The sequence below is a fragment of the Ictalurus furcatus genome, chromosome 5 (genome assembly GCF_023375685.1).
Source record: "Ictalurus furcatus strain D&B chromosome 5, Billie_1.0, whole genome shotgun sequence".
NCBI lineage: Eukaryota > Metazoa > Chordata > Actinopteri > Siluriformes > Ictaluridae > Ictalurus > Ictalurus furcatus.
Window position 1 is genome coordinate 20,439,523 of NC_071259.1, and position 17,388 is coordinate 20,456,910.

A 17,388-nucleotide genomic window follows, 5' to 3' on the forward strand; every position below is an offset into this window, starting at 1 on the left:
CTGTAGCGTGACTCTTGTGTCAGATCAAGGATTTAAGGTTATACTACAGAGCTGTTGAATTATTAGGCTACTTTTGGCATTTGATAATATTTAACCATTTTCACTAAAACAGATTTTGGTGCGGGCTGTTAATTGGCCCTTTTTAACTAAAAGTCTAACTTACACGCACAAATAACTTATGTCAAATAATAACTTTAAATATCTCTTTAAAATGTATTAAATGTGAAATGCTTATATGATTTTTATCCCTGGCTTATTCGGTCTCTGTAAACTCACTCCCAGTGGAATAAATAATACTACTTTGAAATGTGATAATTATTTGACTATTTTTTAATGCCACAACAACAAGAAGTAATGAACGTAGTCAAATTATTTACAATATTAATGCTGCCAGACAGCATTTCTTGCACAAAATTCAGTACTTTTTAAAACATTACATGTTTTCAGTGCTTTTGTTTCAATAGGTTTATGTATACATATTCGTTATATGTGACATTTATAAAATGTAGAAAATTTGGTTTACAAAGACACTATTTCTTTTTGTGTATGTGATATTTCCCTAATAAAATAAATAACTGCACAATGTATTGTTGTTTATATTCCAAAATATCATTTTGAAATTAAAAAAGCACATCAGATATACAAATCTCTATCATACATCCCAGCTTTCTATTAATATAAGTTTCTAAATCATTCCAAAATAATCTTGAGTAAATAAACTGATAAAACAGATGCATAATTGTTTCTTTTTCCAATCCAGAAAATTCATAGGTATATATCAAGAATATGAAATATTCAGATTAAATCTTTCCAAAACATGCTTCCCTAGATAAATCATATGCAGTATTTTGTAATACACTTCTTTAATTTGCTATTGATACAAAATTTATTTAGTATTTTCCACACTATTGTCCAATATATGTTACCAAATAAAGAAGAGAAAAATCTTGCTGCAGGAAATGAAACAGAATAAACAGCATTTATTATGACCTTATGGCTACAGTGATGTTTTAAAACATCAACACTGTCAATATAAATATATTCACAAAAATCATCAATGTTGATTCCCACTGAACTAGAGTCCCTTAAAAAATATAAATAATGTGAATTTTTTTCCTACAAATGAAGTCATAAAGTATCTCGTCTAAATCCATAATCACCGTAGGAGGTAAAGGGGGGTGGGGGGGTGGGTGATTTTAAAAATAAATAAATAAACATACACTAAACTAGATGTTCATTCCACTTTTGAGAATAATACCCTCCCAAATATTGATAAATCCCTCATTAGCCACAAATAAAAAAAATTGCTTGGGCTTTGTTTTCTTCAATAATTGGGTCAAAATCGGCTCATTTGTTTTTCATTTTTACAAATTACTATCCCAAGATATGTTAATTTTTGTTCAACTGGAACACTTTCTATCTATGTAAAAGAACATTCTTTAAGGGGAAACAACACAGATTTATCTAAATAAATTTTAGGCCTGAATATTTGATTGATGATATTTTTAACTGCAGCGATCAAATTACGTCATACTCAGATGATGTCATATCCTGTTATACGAAGCAGCGCCGCTGACGCTAAAGGCTGCGGGGAACAAACAAAGAGGCGGGTGTGTAGAAATGTAACATCGACTCAGCGTTTTAATTAAAAGCCTGACCGCTTGTAACACATTTTTTAATGATAGATACGTTGTTAGTTACATCGGCGTTTTTCTAATATATGATACTAAATACTACGGTTATAAACCTGTTTTTTCTGTGATCAGCTTTTATTTTGAAATCTGGTCATTTCGGTGAGTTCTTGAGGATTTTCTCCTGAATCTGTCAAAGATACACAGGGTTACCGCGCAGCATCCGTGCTGTTATTGAACCCAGTTTCGAGTTTGTTTTATCGATGGATGATCAGGATTCCTGAAGGGGATATTTACAGAGTGAACTACCCCAGCATGTCAGCCGAGGAGGAGGAGAGGGGGGTAGTTCGAGTCAAAGTCAAGGTGAGAAATTGTGGGGAAGCAGCGGGTGGGAGTCTGAAATAAACACACACACAAACAAACACACACACACACACACTCTCTCTCTCTCTCTCTCTCTCTCTCTCTCTCTCTCTCTCTCTCTCTCTCTGAGAGAACAATAACAGAGCTGGTGCTAACGGTGTTCCACGTAGTCGACCTCAGAAGAGAGGTTTACCTTACAGTTTCCACCGCAGAAACGGAGACATTCTTGCACCGTGTCTGTATGGTCAAGTGGTCATTTCATTTCTGCTAAAATGTGGGGGAAAGACATTAGTGATAAACACATTTGTTTGCTAGCTGATTGGGTATTTTCGTGCCATTGTAAATATTTATTTCCGACAGCAGCCCTTACCGGTTTATTAAAGCTTGTTTTCACATGCCCGTTGTTGTTGATGATGATGATGATGATGTTCTTATGTTGTTGTTGTTGTTGTTGTTTATGATGATGTTCTTATGTTGTTGTTGATGTTGTTGTTGATGATGTTCTGTTGTTGTTGTTGTTGTTCGTGTTTTTTTCTTATTGTTGTTGTTGTTCGTGTTTTTGTTGTTGATGTCCATGTTGTTGTTGTTGTAATGTTAGTATCATTTCGTTAACAGTCGGTTTACACTTCCACATAGTGTTAAGTTAAATGAAATGTAATGTAAATACCCTTTTGTTTGGTTAGAGTTGTCACAATAAAATATACTTTTTTTTTTTACTTCATTACTGATTTCTAATTGCTTTATAACAAAGCAATACCACTGCATGAAAAAAAAAACAACAACAAAAAAGCTGGTAACTGACCTTCATCACACAGTGTTTAAACCAAATACAGAATATATAATATAAAAAATGTGTGTATATATGTAGTAGCATAAGCTTTTCATTTCTATGTTTTATATATGTGAATGGCCCTGGAAGCACATTTTGTTTGCAATTAATTTATCATATTATGATTATAGTGGGGTTATAGTGTGAGTTATCTATCAATCCATCTATCTATCAACCACATGCACGTTTGTTAAATAAAGAAAGCTGTTTGTGATGGAATCTATAGGTGTTCAATCTGTACAACGGCACTTCTTGTTTATCTAAACATCTCTGGCTGTCCAAGCCATTTTATTATAAAAAAGGACTTGAAAATAATGAAAGTTAGAGTATTGGATTGTTTGCCACGTTGTAGTATTGAAGATCCTTTGTACAAGGCTAGTTTAGGTAATATTATAGGTAGTGTATCTCTTACTTTCTGATTACAGAGGCATCAGGTTTTTAGCTTGATGTCATGCTCGTAAGTGTATCCCTGGTTGAATATTTGATGTGAATGTTGCTCGTATGATGTTTGTGAGAATGATCAGACGAATAAGGTTGTGGTGAATCGTGGACATTTCCCACTATCTCTGGCTAAGCTGAAGCCAATATGGACGTGATCACACAGTGGGGATTTTCAGGGAGGCGGTTTATGTTCTACCTTTTTGTTTGATTGTGGAGACATTTTCAAGGAAATGTGTATAATTTTAGACCATTTTGCAAATGTTATAATTTTGTAGTGGTGTCTGAAAAACATGTATCTAAGCAAACATAACATGGCGATTGTGTTATTGCACATAACTTCACAGCTGTCATTTTGCTTGCATTTATAGTTTGAACGGTAAATACCTTGGCGACTGAAGATAACTTGGTTGATGACTGTTCAGTGATTGGTAAGCATTAAATTCTTGGTGCACCAGCCAAAATTGGACCCGTTTTACCTATCCAAGTTCAAGTGCTAATATCCACAGATGTACACATTGTGCACTAGTCAGCAGTGTCTTAAAGAAGACAGTTTGGTCTTCAGACACATTGAGTTCAATTCTTTGTCACCATTTATGTACATACTTTCAGCTGTTCTAATGTTTCAGGAAATGTGAAACATGATATAAAAACAAGAAGCACATGTCATTTTTTACAGTGTCAAGGTGGATGTCAATGCCTTTGTGTCCTTTTCTTTTACATTTAATAGTTCACACACCCTTCAGCAAAATTGATACAGAGAGCTAAAAGTGTTTAGAGTACACACACAATTTTATACATGGTCATTAGGTGTCATCAAAATGTGCCAAAATGTATCCCGATATACACTCACAGAGCACTTTATTAGGAACACTATACTGATACAGGGTAGGGCCTCCCTTTACTTTCAAAACAGCTTCAGTTCTTCATGGCATGGATTTCACAAGATTCTGGAAGCATTTCTTTGAGATTCTGGTCCATGTTGATGTGATTGCATCATGCAGTTCCTGCAGATTTTTCAGGCGCACTTTCATGCTGCAAATCTCTCGTTCTACCACATCCCAAAGGTGTTCTATTGGATTCAGATACGGTGACTGGTAAGGCCACTGAACACATTGTCATGTTCATAAAACCAGTTTGAGATGAGTTTTGCTTAGACATGGTAAAATATGCTGGAAGTAGCCATTAAAAGATGGGTAAATTGTGGCCATGAAGGGATGCACATGGTCAGCAACAATACTCAAATAGGCTGTGGAATTCAAGTGATGACTGGTATTAATGAGCCCAAAGTGTGCCAAGAAAACATTCCTCACATATTATACCACCTCCACCAGCCAGGTTGGGTCCATGGTTTCATGTTGTTGGTACCAAATTATGACCCTACCAAATTCTGAGGCACCATGTGCCTGCAACAAAAATGGAGATTCATCAGACCTGGTTACTTTTTTCAAGTCTTCAATTATCCAGTTTTGCTGAGCCTGTTCTCATTGCAGCCTCAGCTTTCTGTTCTTGTCTGACAGAAGTGGAACCCATCATGGTCTTCTGCTGTTGTAGCTTATCTGCCTCAAGGTTTGTCTTGTTATACATTCTGAGATGCTTTTCTGCTCACCACAATTGCACAGAGTAGTTATTGTAGCCTTTCTGCCAGCTCAAACCAGTCTGGCCATTCTCTCTCTCTCATCAACAAGGTGTTTCCATCCACAGAACTGCTGCTCACTGGATGTTTCTTTATTGCACCATTCTGACTAAATTTTAGAGACATAAATTTGGGATTTTTGACTGAAAATGATGGTCTTGTATTCACTCCTCAGCCAGATGTCTGTAGTTTCACAGGAAAAAAGCACATTTCCAATGCTCAAATTATAGAGCAGCAACAATGCTATGAAAAACACAGGTGAGTCCAGGTTGCTGGCAGAACGAGTGAAGAAATTCTACTGTTTTTGACAAAAAGAGAAGTCCTATCCGGTAATAACTTGCCAGGAAAGACTGTCATGAACTCTTTATATAAGAACACGCGAAATTAGTTATCACAATAAACACCTTAGGAATAAAATATGATAAGACCTGTTGTTCTAGATTTGGTGGTTTTGTGCTGGTAGGGTTTGACGTGTGTGTTCGGAACTGCTTTTCTGCTCATCACAGTTGTAAAGACAACCCCTCCAGGATTTTGTGATTTTGCGATCGCATAAATTAATGCAAAATCAAGCAAATATTCAGAGGAGCTTGCCATTTTTAAAAATTGCCACAGTTTTTCCACAGATTTGGGCCAAGACGTGTCGTGTGACATAATCACAATGCGCATTCAGCCAAAGCTCTTTTTGATTCACGTGTCAAACATGAGTACAGCTAAAAGTTCTCGTTTACCAACAAACGTAGCTGTGAGAGAGCGTGCAAAACAATTTTGTGCAGTTGCAATTTTTGCCAATTCAAGTAATTTTCTGCAAAACGGCACAAAAACACCACAAATTGCACCGCAAATTTTGAAAAAAGCTGCAGCAAGATCATTTTTGGCCGCAACAGTTAAAAAAAACCTCTGCGAAATCCTGTATGGACTGTAAAGAGTGGGTATTTGCCCTACCATACTGTAGATGTCTGTGTAATGAGCAGGGGTACAGGTGTTCCTGTTAAAGTGGCCAGTGAGTATATTTACGTTTAAGGTTGTGTAAAAGTTAGTTCATGTTATCCCTTTATAGCATCTATAAACGGTCGTTCACTTACCAGCATCTCTCTTTTTTTTTTTCCCCTCTCTCGAAGTTAACAGGACAAAAACGCAGCTCGTCATTTTACCAAGAAACCTCAAAGCACAAAGTCCTCTGTCCTGAAGATCCCTTTTTTATTTTTTATTTATTTATTTATTTATTTTATCTTTTTGCTATATTCAAAGGTTTTTGAAAGTTCTCCAAAAAATGCAAGTATTTGCTCATCAGACTGCTCCCTAGTAGGCTTCAAATACTTTCTATGCTGTGATCAACAGCACCTTTGTAACAAAATTGGGTGTCTGAAATGATTTCATAGTTTTATAGTGCTAGAGTGTGATCAAACAAACAATTATAACTACATCTGTGACATGAATGGATTGAGTCAGCAGGATTTTGTTTTGTTGTTTTGAAAGAGTATGCAAGCAAAAACTTGAAGTTTTCCCAAAAGGAATATGTTTAGATCTGAATATTCCCAGATGTGATGCGAAGCAATTGTGCATAATTGTATGAAACTTTTTAAACAGAGGCTGATATTATTGCCTAAAACAATGACATAAAGATTTTGAAGATAACATCAGTATTTTCTTTGCATAAAACAAAACATTTGGTTTAGTTTACAAACCAGACAGTCTAATTGAAACCAGACACTAAGGGGCAAGTGTGAAATAAGCTACCCATCTCACAGCTGTACTGTGGTGTAGGATCCTGTGGTATTGTATAAGTGTCATACATGGTCACCAAGGGGTCAGAAAAGACTTAGTACGACTTGGGGGAATTAAGTAATATTTAATAATGAATGAATTAGAACGAATCTGCCACCAAATCAACTGAAATGTCTGCTTATGTTGAGATTGTAATGTTTGACTTGTGCAGGCAATGGACTTATGACATTTATTCAGTCTCTCTCCTTTTCTTGTATTTCTTTATGCAGAAGTATGAGGGATTGCAGCCAGTGGAATTCCGCTCTTTTGCCGTTGATCCACAGATCACATCATTGGAGGTGTTGCAGCACATCCTAATACGAGCCTTTGAGCTGAATGGGTGAGTGTGTCTATGACTGAGGAGGTATATTATATTATATTATATTATATATGTGTCAAATAACATGTACCCATGATTTTAACTTTTAACTATTAGAGTAACTTTCTGTAACATTCTCCGGGAAGTAGAATAACGTGTTGTCTGTAGAATAACTTCTAATTCTGTAAATATTAGAGTAATATTCTGGCCTTAATGTGTTGTGGTTATTTTCTTTTATAGCAGATAAGCTTACACACAGCCTTAACTAGGTTAAAGTTAATCATTTCCCTTATGTTTTTAGTTCAACAGCTGAGTAAACTTTAAGGCATTGTTTACAGATTTACTGCTTACAGATTTACAGAATTTGGGAGGAATTCAGCATCGAATGTAAATCTACGTTTGCGTGTTACATATTCTTTTCCTCTGTATTTAACAGAATTTTCCACATTTACTGTTCTACCTGACAGTTTTAAATTGTAAATTGCAAAAGGCTTAAGTATTTCTTTTAAGTAAGCTTGATAACGTTTGCCTATCCAGAGTCTTTAAAATAATATCTATATTATTGCTCCACAGAAGGCGTAATTTTGGCATTAGTTACCTGTCCCGTGATCGCATGGGAACAGAGGTGTACCTTTCCCTCCTGTCTGATTGGGATTTAGATGCAGCGTTTGTCAGTGCAGCTAAGCCTTACCTCCAGCTTAAGATGGACATCAAACCTTCAGAAGACAGTGAGTAAATTGTTTGTTATGGTCATTGCATGGTCAATAAAGGGGATTAAACCCTTATGGTTTGTTGATATTTGTGAAAAACTTGAAACTCAAGCAACTATTTGAAGACATGAAATGCCTACATATACAAAAGAGTCTTTCCAGGAGAGCTGTTTAAATGTAGGTTAAATTAGACGGGTAGTGGAGATAACTGAAGAGCATAGCTGTCACTTAGTCTTAGCAGCCATTTCTGTGGTTTCCCTGTCCCCTCAGGTCCAGTTCTTGAGGACTGGGACATCATAAGCCCGAAGGATGTGATTGGCTCAGATCAGCTACAGGGCGAGAAGAGGTCACTGACATCTACGGCTCTTCCCTTCACCCAGTCCCTGCTGTCCCAGGTTACTGATGATGTTCTTCACCCAGTCAGCCAGCTGTTTTACCAGCCAGTCTCTGCTGCGTTCAGTCAGGTTCCTCATCTCCTAATGTAATCGCACTTTAACCAAAGGCGGTTTCCCAAAGAAGCATGCTATGAAGATTTGCCAGGCATTACCTATCATGTTAGGATTACTATAGTTGGGAAACAGCATGGTGCCACTTTAATATAATTTAACTGCTAGATTACATGAACGCACCGTATGAATGAATGATGATTGAACTTAATTTGTGATCCAACATACAGCTACAGGGTTTTTTTTTCTCTGTCTATCTATTTATCTTTTTCTTTCTTTCAGATGGGTCGGACATTGTCTAGGGTTCAGCAGGCGTTAAGCTGGTCATATGGGGAGGAGGTTAAGCCATTCAAGCCTCCATTGAGTGATGCAGAATTTCACAATTACTTGAACAGTCAGGGTCAGCTGACACGGCCAGAGGAGTTGCGGCTCCGCATTTACCATGGCGGGGTTGAGCCTTCCCTGCGCAAGGTGAAGTTAAGATTATTTAAAAAAAAAATTCATACACATTGTAGCATTTGTCTTATCATTTATCCTTTTCCCCATTATAGGTAGTGTGGCGTTACCTTTTAAATGTGTACCCAGATGGCCTGACAGGACAGGAGAGGATGGACTACATGAAGAGAAAAACGAGAGAATATGACCAGCTGAAAAGTGAGTGGACATCCAGGGTGAGCCCAGAGGATCTGGAGTTCATTAGAGGAAACGTTCTAAAGGATGTGCTTCGAACTGACCGAGCCCATTCATATTATGCCGGCTCGGAGGACAGTCCCCACTTGACTGCACTGACTGACCTCCTCACCACTTTTGCCATCACACACCCGCAGGTGGGCAAGAATATTTACTATTTGCTTAAATATTCTTTTTCTGCCTTCTTAAAAAGGGAGAAGCCTTACAAAAAAAAAAAAAGAAAGAAGAAAATTCTACACACATGCAGTGGCACAAAAGTCTGAGACCACATTAAAAATCTGGGATAGGTGAAAATTCTAAAACAAAAAAAAAAAGAAAATGTACAACATTTTGAATATTCAATATGCACATTTTCTAGACCATTATTTAAAATTAAGCAAATTTGTGATATTGACCATGTTAATGCCTTTCATGTAAATATTTCTAAGATGGGGAAAATATTTTTTCACAGCACTGTGTATTTACCCCATCCTGATTCCCTCTGTTTTTATGTATATCTCATACTAAATAGTTTTAGATCTTCAAATGAAATACAACATAAAACAAAGGAAACCTGAGTAAACACAAAATAGTATTTATTTGTTTATTATTTTTATTGAAGCAAAAAAAGGTTATCCAACACCACATTTATATTTACAGTTATTCATTTAGCAGACGCTTTTATCCAAAGCAACTTACAAATGAGAAAATACAAGCAAAGCGATATATCAAGCAGAGAACAATACAAGTAGTGCTACCATACAAGATCCATTAATTGAGTTCCAGAAGAAGCAAAGTGCGCAGAGTAGAGGTGTACGTGCAATTTTTTTTTTTTTGGTTGGAGTTGGTTAGGTGTTCACGGAAGAGGTGGGTCTTTAGCTGTTTTTTGAAGATGGTGAGAGATTCTGTGGTCCGGATTGAGGTTGGAAGTTCATTCCACCACTGAGGAACAGTTAGTTTGAAGGTTCTTGAAAAGAACCTATCACCAATGTGAAAAACTAATTGCCCCCTTAAACTTAAAATCTAGTTGTGCCTCCTTTAGCAGCAATAACTGCAACCAAATGCTTCCAATAACTGGAGATCGGTCTTTCACTTGCTTCTAGGACTAGAATTTACTCTTATGCTTTGGATCATTGTCTTGCTGCATAATCCAGTTGCACTTGAGTTTCAACTTACAGACTGATGACTGGACATTCTCCTTTAGAATTTTCTGGTAGAGAGCAGAATTCATGTTTCTCTCAATTATTGAGGAATGTAACAGGAACCTTGTCTTCCAAACAGTTCCACTTTTGACTCATCAATCCACATAACATTCTCCCAAAAGGTTTGAGGATCATTAAGGTGTGTTTTGGCAAACTTCAGATGAGCCTTAATGTTCTTCTGGGTTAGCAGTGGTTTTCATCTTGCCACTCTTCCATGGATGCCATTTTTGCCCAATGTCTTTCTGATAGTGGAGTCACATGAACAGTGACCTTTTTTGATGCAAGACAGACCTGTAGGTCCTTTGATGTTGTCCTTGGCTCTTTTGTGACTTGCTGGATGAGTAGTTGCAGTGCTCTTGGAGGAATTTCTGGGAAGGTTCAATACTATGCAGAGTTTTTTCCATCTGGAGATAATGGCTCTCACTGTGGTTCTTTAGAGTCCCAGAGCCTTTGAAATAAATTGTAACCCTTCTCAAACTGATGTATTTCAATCACCTTCTTCTTGATCATTTCTGGAATTTCAACTTTAGCATAGTGTGTTACTGGGCAAGACCTTTTAACCAACTTCATGTTGTTGAAAAAGTTCTATTTAAGTGTTGATTTGATTGAACGGGGTTTGCAGTAATCAGGCCTGATTGCGTCTAGTCCAGCTGAACCCCGTTATGAATGCAGTTTCAAAGATTTGGGGAATTAGTAACTATGAGGGCCAATACATTTTCACACAGGCCAAGTTGCTATTGGATAACTTTTTTGCTTCAATAAATAATGTTATCATTTAAAAACTATATTTTGTGTTTACTCAGGTTGCCTTTGTTTCATCTTAGATATTGTTTTCATTTCTGAAACAATTTAGTATGAAATGTACACAAAAACAGAAGAAATCAGGATGGGGCAAATACTTTTTCATAGCACTGTGTATATATAAAAGCTGGAAATCACTGTTGCTATAATAATTTTGTTCTACTTACAGGTGTCTTATTGTCAAGGTATGAGCGATATTGCCTCTCCGATCCTTGCTGTCATGGACAATGAAGCACACGCCTTTATTTGCTTCTGTGGTATCATGAAGCGCCTCGAAGGCAACTTCCGCCCTGATGGCCAACTAATGTCTATTAAGTTCCAGCACCTTAAGCTGCTCTTGCAATACTCAGATCCTGAATTTTACACCTACCTGGTCTCCAAAGGTGCTGACGACCTCTTTTTTTGTTACCGCTGGCTGCTTCTTGAACTAAAGCGGGAGTTTGCTTTTGACGATGCACTGAGGATGTTGGAGGTGACCTGGAGCTCTCTGCCTCCAGATCCACCTGAGACCGAGGTTGAGCTTCTTGGATTACCGCTTGAAGCAGATGAGTCCCCGAGTCATGACAGCAGCTACCCAAACTCAGAGAATGAAAATCTGGAAAAAGAACAGACAGAGCAGCGGCGGCGACACATGTTGAGGCCGTCCCGAGAAGAGGCAGATGGAGGACACTGTCTCGGATTAGAGGAAGACAGAAAGGAAGAGAAGCCATCTTGTGGAGAGGACAAAGGAGATTATGGTGTGGATTGTGTGGTGAAAACTGAAGACCCTGCTCCAGCACCTCTTTTTGAGAAGCAGTCCAGTTTTGGAGAATTTAAGTACTACAGTGCACGAAACGAGGACAGTTTTGAAGCTAACGAAAATGAACCATCAGATCCTACGTTATCTTCAGTGAAGTTTCAGTCCACACGTTCATTACCTCTCACGGTCCGCCAGTCCACAGAGGACAGTGAGGATGATCCTGGTGAGCGGCAGCCTTTGATAAGCGGGAATGACCAGCTTTCATCTCCTCAGACTGAGGAGAAAAACTCATCCAGTTGGCAAACCGTTTCTCCCCTTCCTCCAAGTTTACTGAACTTTAAAAACGGCTCTCAGTTTTCTGCAACATCTCCTTCAATGTCCAGCTGGAGAGCAGTGTGTCCTGATGTTCCAGGATTGAAGTCTGTCTCCTCTTCATTTATTGTTGGTAGTGCTGTATCTCCTGATAAGGCTTTGGGGAGATTTGTGTCTTCAGCTGCTTTGTCTAATGGAACTGGATTGCACTCGCCATCAACCCCCACAGGGAAGTCTGCACTTTCCTCTCCATCCCTGGGCAACAATCGCTCACTGCTGTCTTCCCCTGTTTTATCCTTTGCTAAATCTCCATCACTACCCAAACCATTCTCCAGCAACCTTTCATCCCCATGCAAACTTTCAGGAACTGGTGCAAGCACTCCAACTACAGGCAAACCTGATGCTAGTGGTGTTAAACCCTGTTCCCTTCCTCCTCCTCAAGAGTTTGGGAAGGGCAATCCTTTCATGCTGTTCTTGTGCCTTTCCATCCTGTTGGAGCACCGTGACCATATCATTAAAAATAGTTTGGATTATAATGAGCTGGCCATGCATTTTGATCGCTTGGTCCGCAAGCACAACCTTGGCCGTATTCTTCAGCGTGCCAAGGCCCTTTTTGCTGATTACCTGCAGAGTGAAGTGTGGGACTCAGAGGAAGGTGACGAGGTCAGCTTGGACTCACCAACCACAGCTGCATCCTCACCACTAACACTCCCTAAAACCAGTTGTTTGCAGTCCACAATGGCCTCCTCCCCAAACTCTACTTATAATCTGGCCTCTACAATCCCTTCTCCTACAACCCCCAATGATCTCTCTCCCTCATCGTCCTGATGAATTTTATCTGAACAAGTTTCATCCCCACGAGAAAGCAAGTCATAATCTATTATAGTGTTCATGATAAACTTTACCGGTTTTGTTTACGTGGCAAACCAAAGCTGGACAAGCGCTTCTTTTCTTAATCATTCTGCTGGTATTAGATTTTTTTGCACAGTATGCTTATTTTTCCTGTGTGACCACGGCCTTTAAGATTTCTTTTCTACACTTTTGCATGCCACTTATTGTACTGTATGTTACTTCTTGCACTTTACTCTTTGTCTAATTTGTGCTTAAACTGTGTAAATAAAATCCCTGAAAAGAACGGCATGACATTTGACAGCAATGCTGGATTGACTTTTACAAACCTGTAGACACTGGTCCAGTTAATCTTCACTATTGCATCCATTGATGTTGATTCAAGATCCCATTGAATGATTTTATTTTGGTACATCTCCAATGTACAGGAAAATAACCCAGTTATTCAGGCCTAAATCTGTTCAGATTGATAAGATTGCATTTCCTGTTTGAATCAGATGTCTTCTTTGATATCAGTTGGAACTCTCCATTTTGCTTAGCTGAATATAAATGTCATGGACATATTCATGGATTGGATTGTGTAAATGATGGTTGGATTGTGTAAATGATCACACTTATTGCTCTGAGAGGCCAGAATAATTTACTGGATCTGAATCATAAATTATATTTGGTTTTGTTTTGTTTTTTGTTTTTATATCTGATGCATTTGCCTATGGTTGTTCCATACAGCAAGACCACTGGCAGGTGGATCAGCAGAAGATTACTGTGTAATTTATTATTCACCACTATTGTCCAAAATGTACAGCTCAAATAGTAATATTATCCAAAAATGTCTGATAAACCAGTTTTGCCCACTCTTGTTTAAAACTGACTCATTTGCTTGAACAGTTGTTTTTAATTTATTGACCTTAAATGAATACAATGGAATATAAAAAGTCTACACCCTTTGTTAAAATAGCAGGTTTGTGTGATGTTAAAAATGAAACCAAAATTAATCATGTACCATCTTTGTCCACCTTTAATGTGATATAAAAATCAACAAATTTCAAGTGAAAAACAAATGGAAACATTTTAGGTGGGAAATGAAACAAAAAACTGTTTGGATAAGAGTCTCCTTAACTAATACTTTTTATATAAAACACCTTATGTTTGTAATACACACTCAGTCTTTTTGTGTAAGAGTCTACCAACTTGGCACATCATTTTTTCAATCTTCGTTGCAAAAATGCTCAAGATCTATCAGATTGCGAGGGGATCAGCTGTGCATAACCCTCATTCTTTAAGTCATTCTACAGGTTTTTGATTAGATGTAGGTCTAGGCTCTGACAGGGCCACACCAAAACATTGATCATCATCTTCTTCTGAAACCATTCCTTTATTGACGTGGATTTGTGTTTGTGTTTCTTTCTTCATCTTCAGCTGTCTAATGGAGACCTGCAGGTTTTGTGCTGGTATTTGTATTGGCATTTGGAACTATCCATAATTCCCTTTACAGTCCATACAGAATTCAGAGGTTTTTTTTGTGTGATTGGTGGACCAAAAATCCTTGATTTTGCTAAGGCTTTTTTCAAATTTTGTAATGCAATTTACTGCTTTCTTGCGAAAAACTACTTGAATTGGAGAAAATGCAATTGCATGAAATTGTTTTGCACAGTCTTTCGCGGTGATGTTTGTTAGTAAATGAGCTGTACTCATGTTTGATGCACGTGAATCGAAGAGGGCTTTGGCTGAATGCATGTTGTGATGTCACATGAGGTGTCTTGTTCCAAATCTGCAGAAAATCTGTGGTAATTTTAAAAAATTGCAAGCTCCTCCAAATATTGTGGAGTTTGCTTCATTTGCATTCATTTCTGTAATCATGATCATGCTCAAAATCATGAATTCTTGGAGGGTCTGTCTTTATCTTTACTAGAACCCCAGTCTCAGCTGAAGAAGCAGCCCCATAGCATGATGCCTCCCTGGCAAGTTTTCATCTTGTCCTTTCATCAATTTTGGAAAGACATCTTGTTCTTGGTAATTTCATTGTGGTCCACCATTTTCTCCACTTGTTAATAGCCTTCCTGGTTTTCCATGGTACATCTAATACTTTGGAAATTCTTTTGTAACCCTCTCCTGATCTATACCTTTTGACAGTGAGATCCTGTACATGCTTTGTAAGCTCTTTGCAGACCATGGCTTCAGCAGTCAGATGAAACCAAGAAAAAGTCACGAAAATTCTACAGAAACAGATTGTTTATTTGGGGCTAATCAGAATCACTTCATTGATGACAGTTGTATGATAATTAGTTTTGAACATGACTTTAGACTTGATTGGTTAATTCTGCGCACATATGCCCCATTATTAAAAAGATGTGTATACTTTATATTACCAGGTTATTCTTTTTTTTTTTCCCCAAAAACTTATTTTTATTTATCTTATCTTGGTTTCATTTTTTTACATCACAAAATTTGCCATTTTAACAGCAGTGTATATAGTTTCTTATATCTTTAGTTTTCACAGAAAGCAAAATAAATGTATCCTCATATTTTATCATTCCTCATGTTGAATTTGGGATTCCATACATGTCTTAACACCAAGTGTTCTTTTATTTTTCTTTCTTCTAAGAAGTGTTGAAATCCTTTATAGACGTGGGCCAAAGGAATTTTCCTTGAAAATGCAATCATTGTGGGCCTTCTGTGTTTCCTTTTAAAAGCTTTATTGAACATTAAATTATTCCCATAGAGAGGTTTGCGGGACTGAATGCTAGCAATATCTGTATTTATACAATAAATTCATCCAAGACCAACTTTGTATCTCGCTGATTTTTATAGTATGTGAGGGTTTAATATAGGAAAAGTAATAAAGCAAGCAAATGTGTTTAAAAAAATGGGCTACAAAACATTGTATGTAATGCGTGGTCTGTTTGGATGAAAATTAGCCGGTATCAGTGTGATATGCCACAGCCACCTCTTATTTGTTAATATACAGATAAACCAACTTAGTTTCATTTACGGTTTGAACAAGTAACCTTAATTTCATAAGGTTTCTAGGCATTAAATAACATTTTTTAAAAAAAATGTTTAATAAGGCTATCACTTGTCATTGTAAGACTCAATGGGTAAGTTATTTATACTGTCATAAATGGCATTGTTCCTTCATATTTTTGTTGCTCCCCCAATTACTAATGTAATAACTACCAACCTAATCTCATATGAAATTATAGTGACCAAAAAGTGCTTTTGTTGGATTTTATTTCGTGTAAAATGCGTAATAAATCCATTTATTCATCTCCAGTAGCTGTATCCTGGTCACAGTGGATCAGAGCCCATCTTGAAACAGTGGACACAAAGCAGGAATACACTCCGGCTGGTATGCCAGTCCACCGTACTTCCTGAGATCTGGGCCCTTGTATTTACGAATTTGGAGCGTCAGCAGAGCAAGGCCACACCAATTCCAAATTTTAATGCCCTTACAGACAAATTTTCCATTTGGCACAAGCCCCCAGTGTACCTAACCCTAATATATTGGATTAATAGCTGGTTGCCGACCAACCAGTTAATACTTTATCGGATTTATTTTTTCGGCTTTCATCTCTTTTTGTTTATTTCTGTTTTCCCCCCAGACGTCGGATTAACATTCGTCATTTTACCTGAGAAAAAAGGCGCAATTAGGTGGCAGGTAAAGTGAACTGTACAGTTACATTTACGTTTACATTTATTCATTTAGCAGATGCTTTTATCCAAAGCAACTTACAAATGACAAAATTACTTATTTACTCAAAAGAAACATCGGTATATTAGAATATCATTTGGATTGCTTGTAACTGTATATGTAGGGTCAAATCAGGACTATTATTATACGTTTGTATGCCGAGTGAAATTTCTATTGTCTACTGTTCAATGTCTGTTGTTTGTTCAGTAATCAAACACACAGTAAAATAAAGTCTCTTGGTAACAAGTGAGCAGATCACACAATTATATTAGATTAGGTTAGAATATATTAGAGTAGATGTGTATCTTTTCAATAGTTGTGTAATTAAATGTTGGGTCATTGATCTTTTACTCTAACATGGAACCTGTCAAGTCATTTAAAAAGAATCAATTACCATAATTTTACTTTACAAAACATTATGCATAACTATGTAAATGCTTTTATATATTTATTTATGTCAATTGTTCATATCTATGGGTACTATTCAGGCTATCAGCATGAAGAAAAAATCTAAGTGTCCTTCAGGAGAGGCCCACAGGTCATTTATGTCGGGACCCATCTGAAGAGGCAAGAAAGATTAAAGACAATCCTTTGCAAGACAAGTCAACACCTTAAAGAGAAGATGTGGTCAGGAACAATTCCCGTTCTATTGTTTTACAGAGGGGAGGGGATGTTTCAGACAAGCAAGAGGTGTTCGGAGAATACATTCTTCAGTTTGGGAAGTACAAAGGGAAGTCCTTCCGGTGGCTAGTGGAGAATGATATTGGCTACATTTTGTACTTGTCCAGTAAGGTTGATGAGGAAGAACAGGCTGGGCAGTTCAACCCAGATGGTCGTTGCAAGGAGAGCCTCCTTTCCTTTCTTGAATATTCAAGATGCTTTAAGGAAATTGAGGATCTCCGGCGATCCCTTTCAGAGAGGCCAGACTCAGTGCCAGTTTTGTCAGATGATGACAATGTTGTTGGATTTGGGGCATGAGCACAAGACAC

General features: G+C 37.5%; 1 protein-coding gene across 2 annotated transcripts; it reads left to right on the plus strand.

Moving 5' to 3' along the window:
• The first annotated feature begins 1,510 nt into the window (after positions 1-1,510).
• On the plus strand, positions 1,511-15,925 carry tbc1d25 (TBC1 domain family, member 25). 2 transcript variants are annotated; one of them, XM_053625114.1, is made up of 7 exons: positions 1,511-1,994; positions 6,892-7,001; positions 7,554-7,708; positions 7,961-8,154; positions 8,419-8,607; positions 8,688-8,963; positions 10,978-15,925. In XM_053625114.1, exons 1-7 carry the CDS (start codon positions 1,899-1,901, stop codon positions 12,685-12,687), a joined length of 2,730 nt encoding a protein of 909 aa, XP_053481089.1. In that variant the 5' UTR covers positions 1,511-1,898; the 3' UTR covers positions 12,688-15,925. The 2 variants fall into 2 exon arrangements, with proteins under 2 accessions (XP_053481089.1, XP_053481090.1); XM_053625115.1 differs by having other exon boundaries at positions 1,514-1,994; positions 7,961-8,085.
• The last annotated feature ends 1,463 nt before the right edge of the window (positions 15,926-17,388 follow it).